This window comes from Pteropus vampyrus, unplaced genomic scaffold (assembly GCF_000151845.1).
Source record: "Pteropus vampyrus isolate Shadow unplaced genomic scaffold, Pvam_2.0 Scaffold117, whole genome shotgun sequence".
Taxonomy (NCBI): Eukaryota; Metazoa; Chordata; class Mammalia; order Chiroptera; family Pteropodidae; genus Pteropus; species Pteropus vampyrus.
Window position 1 is genome coordinate 3,029,785 of NW_011888898.1, and position 15,159 is coordinate 3,044,943.

At 46.7% G+C, this 15,159-nt stretch overlaps 1 protein-coding gene and 1 long non-coding RNA gene across 3 annotated transcripts in view; one reads left to right on the plus strand and one right to left on the minus strand.

The window, feature by feature from the left end:
- Positions 1–3,203: 3,203 nt before the first annotated feature.
- On the minus strand, positions 3,204–12,285 carry LOC111743621. 2 transcript variants are annotated; one of them, XR_002781795.1, is made up of 3 exons: positions 11,818–12,285; positions 8,901–8,976; positions 3,204–3,839 (listed from the first exon to the last, which is right to left on the minus strand). It is a non-coding gene; the product is annotated as an uncharacterized LOC111743621 (long non-coding RNA). The 2 variants fall into 2 exon arrangements; XR_002781794.1 differs by lacking the exon at positions 3,204–3,839 and having other exon boundaries at positions 8,595–8,976.
- A 156-nt stretch (positions 12,286–12,441) lies between these two features.
- TMEM189 (transmembrane protein 189) overlaps positions 12,442–15,159 on the plus strand; it is a 25,955-nt gene continuing 23,237 nt past the window's right edge. Inside the window, exon 1 of the mRNA XM_011365978.2 lies at positions 12,442–12,675. Coding sequence (XP_011364280.1) covers positions 12,552–12,675 — 124 coding nt within the window. The 5' untranslated portion in view covers positions 12,442–12,551. The remainder of the gene's footprint in view (positions 12,676–15,159) is intronic.

Here is a 15,159-nt window from a genome sequence, read left to right on the forward strand (position 1 = left end):
GAATTGCCACCAGGTAGCGATGGAGCCCAGCTTCCAACCTCCCCAGCTGCTACCTGAGCTGAGAAAGCAGGGGTAGGTTGTGGGCCTGAGAGGTCAGAAACCCCAGGGCAGGGCGCTCCCAGCCCAGCTTTGAAGAGAAATTTCCCATCCTCATTGCCCACTCCTCTCCTCAACTTCAAAATTTGCTTCTCCCTCCAGCCGACTGACTTTAATTATAGGTGTGCCAACCACTGATAGATGCAATGATCTGGATGACTCTCCAGTCTTGTGCCAAGTGAAAGATATCAGACACAAAATAACACATGCTGCATGATTCAATTTATATGACGCTCTAGAATAAGCAAAATTAATCTATAATGGAAAATAGCAGGACAGTGGTTGCCCCCAGCTGGGGGGATGGGCAGGATTGGCTGGGCAGGAGCACAAAGGTACTTTATTTTGGCGAGGGGTGGTAAATATGCTGTATTAGTTTCCTAGGGCTGCCATAACCAAGTACCACAAACTAAACAGCTTAAAACAACAAACATTTATTCTCTCACAGTTCTGGAGGCCAGAAGTCTGAAATCAAGGCCATGTTCCCTCCAAGGGTTCTTGGGGAGAGCCCTTCCTTGCCTCTTCCAGCTACTGCTAGCTGCCAGCGGTCCTTGGTGTTCCTTGGCTTATAGGTATGTCATTCTAATCTCTGCCTCTATCTCCACATGGCCCTCTTCCCACCATAGGTGTCTGTGTCCAAATCTTCATCTCCTTCTCTTATAAAGGCACCAGTCATCGGACTGAGGGCCCCCCGCCCATTCGGTCTGACCTCATCTTAACTTGGTTACATCTGCAAAGACCCCATTTCCAAACGAGGTCATATTCACAAGTACCAAGGTTTATGACCTGAATATATCTTTTTGAGGGACACAGTTCAACCCACTTCGTGTTCTATATCGTGGAAGGAGTTTGGACAACACAGGTAGATGCATTTGTCAAAAACAATCTAAAGTACACTTAAGATTTGTGCATTTCGCTGAATGTAATACTGACCTCTAGCTAATGATATGCATGCTGAAGTGATTAGGGGTGAGGTGTACTGGCATCTGTAACATACTCTGCATTTAGTTGCCCCATCTCTTTGGTCTCCTTTAATTGGGAGCAGTTCCTCAGTCTTTCTCATGCATAACCTTGACACTTTTGAAAAGTTCAGGCCATTTACCCAAGTGGTCTTGTGTCCTCCTCGGGCTTCCCATCAGGAGGCATCTGAAGGCCATTTATCCCTTTACTGATGATGCTTATATTAATCACATGGTAAAGGTGGCATCTGCCAGGTTTCACCACTGTCAAGTTACTGTTTTTCTCTTTGTATTTTTCTCTTTGTAGGGAGATACTTTTAAACTATTTAAATATCCTGGTCTTCCTCCAGCTTTCACCCACTGATTTTAACATCCATTCATATACTTGCCTCAATCGATCTATTGCTATGTAATAAATGATCCCAAAACTTAGCAGCTTAAAATAATAATCATTTTCTTCTCACTGTTTTTACGGGTCAGGAATTCAAGAGTGCTTTGGCTGCAAGGTTCTGGCTTCGAGTCTTTCAGAAGTTGCAGTCAGGGTGAAAGCTGGGGCTGCAGTTATCTGAAAGCTCAACTAGGGCTGAAGCATCACTATATAATGTGAGCCATAAATGAAAACCACATGCTTAGTTTTAAATTTCCTGGTGGTCGCAGTTTAAACAGTAGAAAAATATACAGGCGAAGTTCATTTTAGTAATATAGTTTATTTAACCCAATATATCTATAATATTTTCACTTCAACATGTTCTCAGTATAAAAAAAATTATTAACAAGATATTCGGCATCTTTTTTTCAAGCTGTCTTTGAAACTGAGTATATATTTAACACAGCATATTCCAGTTTGGAGTAGGCGCATCACCAAGTGCCTAACGTCTGTGGCTAGTGGCTATTGTATCGGACAGCTCAGTGCTCACAACGTGGGCCGCTTCTTAGGGCTGTTCCAGTGTCCTCATGACAGGGAATCTGTCTTCCCCCAGAGAGAGGGGTTGAAGAGAGCAAGAAGGAAGCACATTCCTTTTATGACCTAGTTTTCAGACATAGCATTTCTCCCATATTCTATTCATTGGAATTGAATCACTAAGTCCAGTCCCCACTCAAAAGGAAGTGAATTTGCTTCCACCTCTTGAAGAGAAGCATATCAAAGAATTTGTGGATATATCTTAAAATCACCATGGCCTCATTTATTTTTGTATTCATTTATATCAGTATGGACCTATGGATTTCATTTAATGCTTTCTAAATTCATCGCTACCATTATTTGTTTTGATGCTCAAACCGACCCAGATTTGGCCAGTGTGAGCCCCTTTCAGCTGGCTCCTGTGTCCTTTCACTATGTCCCCATTATTCTTTGAGTATTTCCTTATTTTCTGGCAGAGTAAGATGTTCCAGGCTCAACTGCTACTTTTCTTACCCCTGCCCTGGTTCATTTTAGTGGAGAATGGATTTTGAAACCAAAATCTGGGTGCTGTCCAACTTTTTCATCTTTACCAGTCTCCCAGGTGTAAAGGGATATCTCCTGGTCATTTACATTTGCGTGTCCTCTTGCTAACAAGTTTGAGCCTTCTTCATGCCCTCATGGTTTCCCTCATCTGTAAATTGCTCATCACACCTGCTGCTTTTTTCCATTGCAGTCTTTTCTGTTGCTTATTTGCAAGTTTCTTGTATATCCTAAGGCCTCCAATTTTAGACATTGCAATATTTTCATACTCTGATATCTGTCTATTAGCTTTGTCCATGGTATCCTTTGGCCAGAATTCCTTCATTTTGATGTAATCAAAATAATTTTTTTAAATGTTTTTGCCTTTTATACATTGGTGCTTTTTTTTATTATGATAAATACAAATAACATAAAATTTACCATTTTAGATATTTTTAAAGGTAAAATTCAGTGGCATTAAATACATTCACAGCGTTGCGCAACCATCACTACTACCCATTTCCAGAACTTTGCCATCATCCCAAACAGAAACTCTGTACCCATTAAACAATAGCACCTTCCTCTTCCCCCCAGTTCCTGGAGACCTCTAATCAATTTTGTCTCTATGAATCTGACTACTCTAGGTACCTCATATAAGTGAATCGCATACTATTTGCCCTTCTGTGATTGGCTTACTTCACTCAGCATGTTTTCAAGGTCCATCCACGTTGTAGCATGGGTTAGAATTTCATTCCTTTTTATGGCTGAGTAGTATTCCATTGTGTGTATATAACTTCTACTCATTTTGTAAGTTTGCACTTCATGTGAAGTCTTAATCCATCTAGAGTCCACCTGTGTTTGCAGTGTGAAGGATCCAGTTTTTTGGAGGGTTAGTTTCCCAACACCATCTCCTGAACAAGCCCTCCTTTCCCAGGTGGGCTGTGAGCTGCTCCAGCACCACTGCTCTGCCTTACTGGTCTGCTTTGCCTTGCAATAGCACCCCACTGTTCTTATTATAATAGTATATGATTGCCTTTTAACAATGCTGATAGGGAAGTCTCCTCTTTCCTATTCTTTTTTAAGGTTGTGGTTAAGTTCTTTCCATATCTCATCTCTATCAACGACTGAGTCTCCTCCATGACTCCAGCTCCTGCGAGACAGTCCACTGGGCTTAAGTGACCAGGCCCCAGGCTCCTGTAACTTTTCCTGCTCCCTCGGTCCCTCCAGCTTAGAGGTGGCAATGGCTTTCTGTTGCTGCAAATCTCTGAGCTTCTTTGCAGTCTCTTGCTTGGCTTCTGGGTGCCTCCATCATCTCTGTAACCACTTCCCTTTTGGAAAGTCTCTCTGTTTATGTGCTCAGTGGTTTCCTGATTAAATTGTGATTGATACGATGAAAGGATATGAGAGCAAACCTGCGAGTGGCCAGACCAGGAGGACTCTCTGTCCCCTTCCCTTTCTTATAGATAAAAACCCAGCAGCCTGCAGATGGGGAGAGGCAGCTGGGTGCTGGGAATCAGGAGGTGACCCTAGAGTCAGACAGGCCTCGTTTTATTCCCTCTCTACCATTTGTCAGCTGTGTAAACTTCATCAATTTACTTCCCCTCTGAGGCCTCAATTTCCCTACCTGCCATGTGGGGATAAGGATCATACCCATCAACACACATACACACACACACACACACAACTGTAAGCTCCACAAGGGCAGGATTCAGGCCTTGAGATAGCCTTAGTGCCTCGATGAGATTCTCAATCACCAACATCATAGGTGCTGTGTTGGTTCAATAAACAGTCGAAGGAATTAATTCTCTCACTGAATCCTCCTCACCAGACATCTATGAATTGAACCCCAGGGTTCTCATTTTATAGAAGAAGAAACAAAGGCTCAGAGAAAGTCCCAACCCTGCCAAGCTCATCCTGCTAGGAAGTAGTGAAGATGGAATTCGAATCCAGGCCAATGCTCTCAACCTCGCCCAGGCCCACCCCTCCTTGCCTCGAGCCTGCCTTCTAAATCTCTCCCTGCTCTGTGGCTTCCCAAACTATCCTCACAGCTACCTGGAATTTCTCTTGTTCTGAAAATTCCCAGTGCCTGGCTGTTAGGCTGCAGTATCATTTTGTGCCAGCAAGTGTCACCAGAGAACTCCTCGTGGCCACAGTCAGCAGCTTAGTGCTCCAGAGCCCGAACGTGCCATAATTCATCTAATCACCTTACACCTGCGCACATGGGCGATGAGGTTAAAATTTCCGTGAGAATGGATTCCTAGAAGTGGAATTATATAGCGCAATGAACATCTTTAGACTGCATAGATTCCATAAACTTCTAAGCCTGGTTTACAACCTGGGAGTGTGCAGACCAGAGAGAGCACAGGGAAACACAGCAAGCTAGAAGGGCCACGTTTGAAACTGGCTCCTCCAGCTATGAATTTTTCCACTGCACTTGACTATGCTTCTAACTTATGCTCAAGTTCGGTCTTGGTGAATTTTTATATGTGCGTGGGACTGGATCTGACGGCGCTCTCTGTCATTCTATCAGCCATCCATTCATTTAATAAATGCATTGTTGGGATACAGGATCAATGCTATTAAAAAGGCTCAAATAATAAGTGTCTCCAATACAAGAAAATAGTTAATGTTCCTCTCTCACATCAACCTAAAGGAAAGCAGTCTGGGTTTGGATAGTGGCTTTATGGTGCCAGGGACTCAGACTCTTTCTATCTCATAGCTCTTCCATCTTCAACCAGCAGTTCCCATCTTATGGTCCAAGGTAGTTTCTCTAGCACTGCCATCATATCTACATCCCTGCCAGTGGGAAGTAAAAAAAAAAAGGAAGTAGACAGAATTCAACCTATTTAAGGGCACAAATCAGAATCTTTTGTGCCACTTTCACTCTCATTCTATTAGCCGGAATTAGTCATATGTCCTATACTGCTGCAAGGGAGGCTGGGAACAGTAGTCATTAGCTAACATAGCTGACATATTTTCTGCTAAAACTGAGAGTTCTATTACCACCGAATACATTGTCCATTCTCTGCCATGCATATATTTTCTGAGCACCAAACTGGAAATAGTGTGAACTTTGGAATTTGACCCGTCTTAAGTTTGAATCCCAGCTGCGTCACAACCACTCTGAGCCTCAGCTTCCTCATTTATAAAATGCAGACAAGAGAGTAAGTGTGCTTATCCACGTAGGAGTTATGAGATTTACAGTGTAGACTCAGCATTAAGCCTAGTGTACAGCTGGCACAAAGGAAACGGAAGCTGCTTTTAAAATGAGCCAGACCTTGAGCCAGAGGTGACTCAGCAGAGGCCCTGCCCTGGATTCCAATGGGGAGACATTCTGAGGCGGCCTCCTGTCAATAAAAGCCTGGAGACTTGTCAGCACATAACCCCAATGCATCTATCAGGCATGAGTCATAAGATATGACCATAAGTCATAGAGTAGCAGCTGGGCTCAAGATAATTGGCATCCTTCCAATCCCACCTCTCCAGCCCCATTTTACAGGGAAGCAAACAGCCGAGGGAAGAGCAGGAGGCACAGCAGCAGCAGGCATAGCGTGACTACACTGTTTTATTTTATCAGTCTCCTCCTAACGGGGCATGTGGGTTGGTTCCAGTTTGGAATGATCAAAAACAGAGTTGGCTGGGCGTGCCTATGCCTATAGGAGTGGGGTTTTCCAGGGTAGCTGAGGAGAAACAGAATCCCTGGGGTGAATTGTAGACCCACAGGGTGCTCCAGTTGCAATAGAGGGAGGTGTCTCTCTCCAATTCACTTAAAGGTCAGAGTTTCTCAGCCACAGCCTTCTTGACATTTGGGGCCGGAGAACCACGGTGTGGGGGGCCGTCCTGTGCACGGTGGGATGTTTGGCAGCATTCCTAGCTTCTACCCACAAGATGCCAGCAGCACATCACCACCCCAACTGTGACAACCACAAATGTCTCCAGACATTGCCAAATGCCTCCTTGGGGCCAAAATCATCCCCAGCTGAGAACTGCTGCTCTAGATGTACAGAGCCTGTGAGCAGGATTTCTAAGCCCAGATTCTTAAAAGCAGATTTGTGGATATTATTACTTATTTATGCTGACATTTTGCTATAGGGGATCTAAGTGAAAGAGAAATGGAAGTTTATTGTACTATTCTTGCAACTTTTCTATATATTTGAAATTATTTTAGAAGTTATTATTTAAAAGGGATTTATTTTTAAATCATCTGTTTTCTAGTTTTTAAAACATGGTTTTAACCTATTATTTCCATGTGCCCCTATTAAAAGGAAAACTCATTTCACAATGGTGCCCCTATTAAAAGGAAAACTCATTTCACAATGGTGCCCACTCAGGCCACAGTCCCAAGAGTCTCCAAGAAAAGGATTCTCAGTATAAGTGTATTAGGCAGAAAGACCCTTTACATTTATGCGAGTCTATAAAATACTTAGAAAGAAATTCCACCTAATATTAACAGTGGTTAACAACGGCCCCTCCCCTGCTGCAGTTTTCTTCAAGTGTCCACCCCTCCCCCAGGCAGCCCAGGTGGCTCAGGGAAGTGATCCCAACCCCAGATCTTGGGAGGGCCCGATGAGTCTAAGATAATCTTATTCCCCTGCTAGTGACTGGTCCAGGAATGGGCATGTGATGCAAGGGAGCCAATGAGGAATGAGTGGGGGGCAGGTCCAGGCTGGTCTTTGACTTCTTTTATCAATAAAATGCAAAGAAGTGACTTTATGAAACTTCTGAGCCCAGGACTCTTGGATGTTACCCTGAGAACACCATGTAAGGAAGCCATTCCAGCCTTCTGGAAGATGAGAGACCACTAACAGAACTGAGATGCCCCAGCCAACAATCATCACCCACTGCTGGACTTACGAATAAGGCCATCTTGGACTTTCTAGCACATCTGGAATCAGAATGAAGCTGCATGAATGAGTCCAGGTGAAACTAGCAGAGGAACCACCAGCCAATCGACAGAGTTGTGAGAAGTAATAAGTCAATGCTATTTTAAGCAACTGTTTTTGAGAGGGATGTGAAAATTCGAAGAACTTATAACATGACCTGGCACATAGAAAGTGCTCCAGCATTATTGCTCGCTTCCCAGCATTACAGCTCGCTTCCCTTATCCCGATCACTCCCTCCATTTTTCCCCATCTAATGAAGCACTCCCTGCCATTCTCCACCCATCTCTGCACCCTATTTCATTTCCCCACATCAGTTGTCCCTACCTGACATTAGATTACTTTTTTTTTTTTAACGCCTACAGCACCTGGTATTCCTAGGTGGTCTCCCATCCAAGTACTAACCAGTACTAAGCAGGCCCAAGTACTAACCAGGCTTGGGCACATTCAGGCCGGCATGGCCGTAGACTAGATTATCTTTTTATCTATTTATTTTCTGTCCCTCTTGCAACTGTGAGGGCAGGGACCTCATCTGTCTTATTCACTGCTGTGTTGCAAGCATGTTACACAGCATCTATCCCACAGCAGGTCTCAGTAAAGATCTGGCAAGTAAATGAATGGGGCAATCCATCAACATGACTTGAGGCAAGTCATGGAGGGCTTCATCCCCCAACACTGTGACACTTTGGGGGTGTCTATGTTGGGCAGCTTTGCAGCCTGAGTCTCAGAGCTAAGAGGAGCTAGAGGACAGAGACCTGACCGAGCAGAAGGGGCCAGCCACATGACTCTCTGGAGAGAGTTTGCACTTGCACTCCCCTGACAGTAGACGTCAAAAGAGGAAACTTGAGAGTCAGCCGGACCCAGATCAGCAGGGCCTTGAATGTCAGGGAAGGGGTGGATCTCATCCCACAACCTTCCCAGTCAAGTGTAACTAACAGACAGGGGAAGTAACAAAGATCTATGCAGTGTCTCCTGCTTGTCAGGTATCCCAACTCTCACTGTGCTCACTGTGAACCTTGCAACAAGCCTGTGAAACGGAAGGAAAAAGGACCTACATAGGCTCAGAAACACAGCTGTGAGCCTCCAAGCTTCAAAGGCTAAGCTCCTTCCACTGCCCATAACTGCCCTTGACTTTTGCCCCCATCTTAAGCATGTGATTCTGCCTCTTCCCTCCCTTCTGGCTTTGCTCCATCTTGGTGATCAAAATCATGTATCATTCTCTAGGCCAGAAAAACAACTTGATACCCACTCAACATCTTTATTTGGGATGTCCAACATCCGTTTCATACATAATCTGCCCCAAACAGAATGGATTCCCCCGTCCCCAAACTTGCTCTCACCTTGTTCTTCCCCAACTCAGTCAATGACATCTCTATCTTTCCAGTAACTCAGGCCAGAAACCTGGGAGTCATCCTCGACTTCTCTTTCCCTCACCCCCACATCCCATCAAACAGAAAATCTTGGCCACTCCACCTTCAAAACACACCCAGAATCAAACACTTCTCCATCTCCTCGGTCATCCTGGTCTGACCCTCCATCCCCTCCTACCTGGACTACTGCAGTCACCTCCTCCTTGGTCTCCTGCACGGTCTGAGTCCATTTCCCACATGCAGCCAGAGGGATCCTATTAAAATGTAAAGTCAAGATCACTGTAAAAAGTTTTACAAGAACTGCCAATAGAACTTTCTTCAATAGTGGAAATGTTCTCTATCTGCACTGTCCAACTCATTATCCACCAGCCACATGTGACTACTGAGCACTAGAAATGTGCTTAGTAGAACTGAAAGACTGAATTTTAATCTTACTTACTTTGGCAGCCACGCTTCGTTGGTAAGGCTGTGGGAAGCCAGCACTAATGACACACAACTGGTGAGTATAAATTACTATATGATTCCATTCGCAATATCTACTTACGTACCTACTGATAGGTTTGTCTTTATCTACCAAAATGACAAAAGCATTTAACATTTGTCACAACAATTCTTCTTCAGGAGTGTCCTATTCATCTACCCTCACATGCAAAATGATATTATGTAAAAGGTTTATAACATCACGAAACAGGAAACAACCCAAGTTTCTGTCCATCAGTAGACAACTAGTTAAATGAATTGTGGTCCAGCCACACAGTAGAATACAATGAAGTTGTAAAAAAGAATGAGGACATATGACACCTAAAGCACAAAGAAAAAATAAATTGGACTTCATCAAAAGTAAAAACATTTTTGTGTATCAAAGGACTCTATCAAAAGGTAAAAAGACAACCAATGAAATGAGAAAATATTTGCAAATCATATATCTGATAAGGGTTTAGTGTACAAAATATATGAAGAACTCTTACAATTTAACAATATATTTCTCCAAAAAAATGTATGAATGGCCAATTAGCACATGAAAAGATGCTCAATCAATAGTCACTAGAGAAATGTAAATTAAAACCACAGTGAGATATCAGTTCACATTCATTAGGATGGTATAACCGAAAATGTGGGAAAATAAATACTGGTGTGGATGTAAGCAATTGGAACCTTTGTCCATTGCTGGTAGGGATGTAAAATGGTGCAGCTGCCATGGAAAACAGTCTGGCAGTTCCTCAAAAAAACATAGGTACTCTTTGACTCAGCAATTCCACTGCTAGGTATGTATATACCCGAGAGAAATGAAAACATATGTCCACGCAAAAACTCGTACATTTGAGCCAAGTATATTTGAGCTACAAATGTTCATAGTATTTAAAACAGCCCAAAAGTGGAAACAACTCAAATGTCCATTAACTTAATGTGTAAGCAAAGTGTAGTCTATCCATACAATGGAATGTTATTCAGCCATAAAAAGGAATGAGGTGCTACAACATGGATAAAGCTTGAAAACATTAAGTGAAAGAAGTTAGGCAAAAAATAATGATTCCATTATCTTATATGAAATAATATATACGATTTTATTCTCAAAGCATCCTACATATTGAAAATGAAATTTTTCAGGTATAAATCAGGTTATGTGATTCCTCTATTCAAAACCCTAGAGGGAAGAAACTGTTCAGCTCATTTTAATTAAAAACCAATATCTACTTACCTACCTACTGACTGGACTCTCTAATAAGGTCTTGCCCCATCTGCTCCTCTCCCTTCCTCTCTGACCTTACCTCCTCCCACATCCCCCTCTCTCCTCTAACTCCTCTCTCAGTGGCCTCCCTACTCTTGCTGGACACGGCGAGCATGTTCTGACCTCAGGATCTTTGTCCTTGCTGTTCCCTTGACTTGGAACAATTTGTCCCCAGATATTTGCATTAACTGGCTCCCTCACTTCCTTTGGGTCTTGGCTCAAATGTCACTTTCTTGAACAGGTCCTTCCCTGACCCCGCCTCCTAGGAGACTCTGTCATGTTCCCTGCTATTTCCCTATAACAGTTCCTGGACCAGACTGGTGCTTAATAAATGTATTGAGTGAATGAATGAATGAATGAATGATCTCAGGCTGTCTGCTTGTACATCACCCATCGTGCTGGCCACAAAGATCTCCAGGCAGCAGCCACCAGCCGTAACCAGCCATCCCAGCCTGCTTGGAAGTCTGGGACATATGCAGAGAGCTTCAAGGGGGTGTGTCCCTGAAATCTGAGATCCAGTACCCACCAAGGCAAGTGGCCTTAATTAAGCTCCTGGGTTGAAAATCCAAATGTGTATATTAATATATTAATAAATGATGCAAGGCCAGCCAGTTTCTCCACAATTCACCAGGGCTTGGACTACAATCTGCTCTTGCCATCGAAGCAGACTTTTTTTTCCTGCGAAAAGGTGAAGCAAGGAAGGAGCATGGGCCTGACTGGGAACAGTGGCCACCCATAACAGGAACACTCAGGAAACAGACCTGAGGTGACTGGGGTAACCAGCAGCTGAGGAATCCAGGGCTTAAAGTCTCAGAGAACCAGGACAGGATGTTGCCTCTGAAAGACATTCTAGAAGGGTTCTTACTGGCTCCACCCTCCTCCCCTCAGGCACCTCTTGGTCCTTCCATGGCCTCTAGGGCAGCTCCCATTTGATGACACTGTATGGAATTTAAGAGAACAATTATTGTATACTTTGTCGTCAGCTAGACTGGAGTAAAACCCTGCTCCTGTCATTTACCAACTGAGGTAATAAAAGCATGTGGCTGAGCCTTCATTCAGCAAGCATTTACTGAGGCTCTACCACGTGCCCTACTCTGATCCAGATGTGGGGGCTCAGCTGCCAACAAAGCCAGCCCGGACCCTCGGAAGCTTTTCTTCTGGTGGGGGAGATGTGAACTGCAAGTTCATTGCCCACGACAAGCACTGTGAAGACAAAACAGGGTGATGTCACAGTGCCTGCAGGAGGGGGCAACTTTGAGCAGGGTGGTCAGGAGGGGTCTCTGAAGAGACAACATCATTGGTTAAGAGTAAATGAAATCCTGCGTCTAGCTCCTGGCCCAGCGCCTAACAGATATTAAGTGCTCACCAAATCTTATAGTGACTCCTCGGGTCATTCTCATCAGTTTACTGTCCTCTCTCTCAGGAAAACAGGCGCTCCTGGGGGTTAAACTCAGCGTTTCCCCTCCCCGGGCGCATGACACGAGCTGGCACACAAAAGGTCCTCAGAACGTCTACACGAGGGAGGGCTCAATCAGCCAGGCCGGTGAAAACCGACCCCAATTAGAGAGCACTACTGGAAGTGTCCGTCAAGCGCTGGTTCCCTGGCCCGGCCCGGCGCCGTCACTCGCGTTCCTGGCGCACAGTAGGCACTTGACGGTGCGTGCTGAAGAAATGCCCGTTTGTGGATCCGGCGGCGCACGACCTCGGGCCATTGCAGAGGACGGCAAACCGAACCTGAGGTGGGAGGCGCCGCAGCCGACGCTTCCTTGAGGCTGGCGCCTTGGCCGAGGCCGGCGGCGGAGAGGGGAGGGATGGGACACGCCGCCGCCTTGCGCTTCCGCGCCCAGCTGCGCCCAGCTGCGGCCCTGCCCCCGACGCTCCGTGGTTGGCTGCGGCTCGGCGGCCGCTGATTGGCTTGAACGGCCCCGGCGCGGGCCTTGATTGGCTGTGACGCGCAGCCGGGCGAGGCCCCCGCCGGCGCCGCCACCACCCCCGGCGCTGGGCGGTCATTGGGCGGCGTGATCTCGCCGCGGTTCCGCGGCCCTGCCGCCGCAGCCGCCGCTGCCAGCAGAGCGCACCGGGCGGGCAGGGCGAGTGGCCATGGCGGGCACCGAGGACGGGCCCGGCCAGCAGCCGGAGCTCGACGAAGACGAAGCAGCGTATTGCCGGCGCTGGGGCGCGCAGCACGCCGGAGCCCGTGAGCTGGCCGCGCTCTACTCTCCAGGTAGGACCTCAGGGCCCCCCTTGGGGCCTGCAGTCACCAGCCCCGGCTGCGGACAGCGATCCCGCGTCCCCAGATCGGAACCCCAGCCTTAAGCTCCGATGCAGAACTCGAGCCTTGGCTTCTGTTTGCAAATAGTGCCCTAAGTCGGGGGACCTCATCCTAGCGCCACTTCCAAGCCCGAGCTAGAACCCCAGCCCCGAGGCTTTCGGGATGCACAGACAATCCCCATATAAAGGAACTGCAATATCAGCTCCTCGAGCGACAGACAGAGCTCCCATCGCACCCACAGATCCGGATCCTAGCCACGGGCTCAGTCGCGACTACAAAGAGCGCCCCTGGATTTAGAGACCCCTCACCCTACCCCAGGACCCAGTGCAAGCCGGAACAGCCTCTCTCAGTTACATGCACTTCCCCAGCCCCTACAAGTCGCACTCTATCCCAGGTTCCCCAAATCCGAAATTCACATCCTAGGAAATTCACATCCTGTACCCGAGCCAGGACCCTGGCCTGAAAACTGTGACCTCACCCCCCACATCTGTTCACATCAGCCCCCCAGCCCTGCGAACCCCAACTCTAGAGCTACAAGCTACTTAGTTTCCCAGACGCCCTTCTCCCAAAGCCCCATCCTAGGTATAGTTTCAGTGGCTACAGTCCACCATCCTCTCCCTCCCCTCCTTTAAGCCCTACCCCATTCCAGAATTCCAGGTAGTGAGGGTATTGCAAATCCTACAATTTAAGCTCCTCCCACGCACAGGCCCCAACTCCACCCCGTGCCCCTCCCCCATATGCATATATTAAATCACTCTTTTAGGACTGGGATGTGGAACCCCCATATTCCCCAGACTAGACCACAGCTTAGAGATAATTGCACCAAGATCCCTAGCTTCTTTTCGTGCCTACTATTTATGCTCCAGCAAGCACCAGCCCTCATCCCCTTCTCTGACTTCCTCATGATCCAGGAATCTCATTGCCTGGCCTGAAGAAGGCCAAGTGTCCCCAGGGGTTAAGGAAGTGCCTTTGAGAACTCCAGAGTCAGGTGACTGGGAGCTGCCAGGGGCCCATCTGCTAGACACAGCCATCACACAAAGCTTTGTCAAACATTCTGACATCTTTCCGTTTCCCAAGGGGGCAGCCACCATGCACAGACCTGGCCTGGGGTGGGCATGGGTCCACTACCAGCTTTGGCTTCCAGCCCTGACCAGCCTGGGATTGCATACCATCTCTGCCATAACTAGCTACATGACCTTGGACCGTTTGCTTTCTCATTAAGTCCTAGATCACCAGACACCTTTGTGGACTTGCAAGTCCATGCTCCGGGTGTGATTTCTGACCTGACTTGGACACGTGGCCCATGCTGTCATGGTTTCTTCAGCCTTTTACTAAAACACTCAGCCTGTGAACTAACCCCTGTACTTCCTAGAGCAGGCTGGGCTTGGCATCCTGATTGCTGCCTAGTTGTGTGACCTGGGCCAAACCACTTTCTCTCTCATCAGCCTGTTTCCTCACCTCTAAAATGGGTACAAGTTAATTTGTCCCTTTCTGTCATTAGGAAGAGGAAATGAGATTATCCACTTAGGCACAGACTGGCATACAGTATGTGCTCCCTATTGTTAACCCGATAGTCTGACCTTTCCTGTGAGTCTTGGAGTAAGCTGTCTCACCTCTCTGGTCTACAGGTGGTGACCTGGGAATCAAGGGTAAGGATTCAAGGGCCACCTCCTTTGGTGTCCAGCTCTGCTCAGTCGAGTAAACTCTACCCACTTTCAACCAAATCATACCCGGGCATTCTATGAGCCTTCCCAGGGACCACCATCTTCCCATTCCACTATGATGACATCTTTGTCCGGTTATGGTTTCTCCAACTGCCCCTCACTCTTTGAAGAATAGCCATTGCAGGAATCCAGGGCTGCAGTCAAGGCCAAGGCTGCAGTCAAGGCTATATCTCCTACTGACCTGGAGTTTAGGGGTCAGGGTGAGGAGGGAAACTGGCCAGACTGGTTTCTTCAAATTTCATAGGTCTCCGTCTGCCTTCCTCTCCCTTCCTCTCTCTGTCCCTTCCCTGTGTTGCCTTGAGGAAGTACCTTTGACCTCTTTGGGCCTGACCTATAAAATGAGTGACTAGGCTCAATACATATTGAGCACCTTTGTTCCAGTCTTTGTTCAAGACCCTGGGGGCAAAGCAATGAACAGAACAGAAAAAATGGGACTGGCATTTTAGTAAGTCCGATAATAGAAGGAAAATACGTCACTTGCCCAGTGATGGCAAGCCCAATAGAACAAATATAAAGCAGAAGGGGGAAATTAAGTGTTGGGAGCAGTGACATTTTAGAGAAAGGGGCATTAACATGTCATTGAGCTGGTGACATTTGAACAGAGACCTGAAAGGAGGGAGGCATGAAGACATTGGAGGAAAGATTGGTCTACCCAGGGACACAGCAAGTGCAAAGGCCCTGAGGTGGTGGGAGTGTGCCTGAAGTGTCTGCC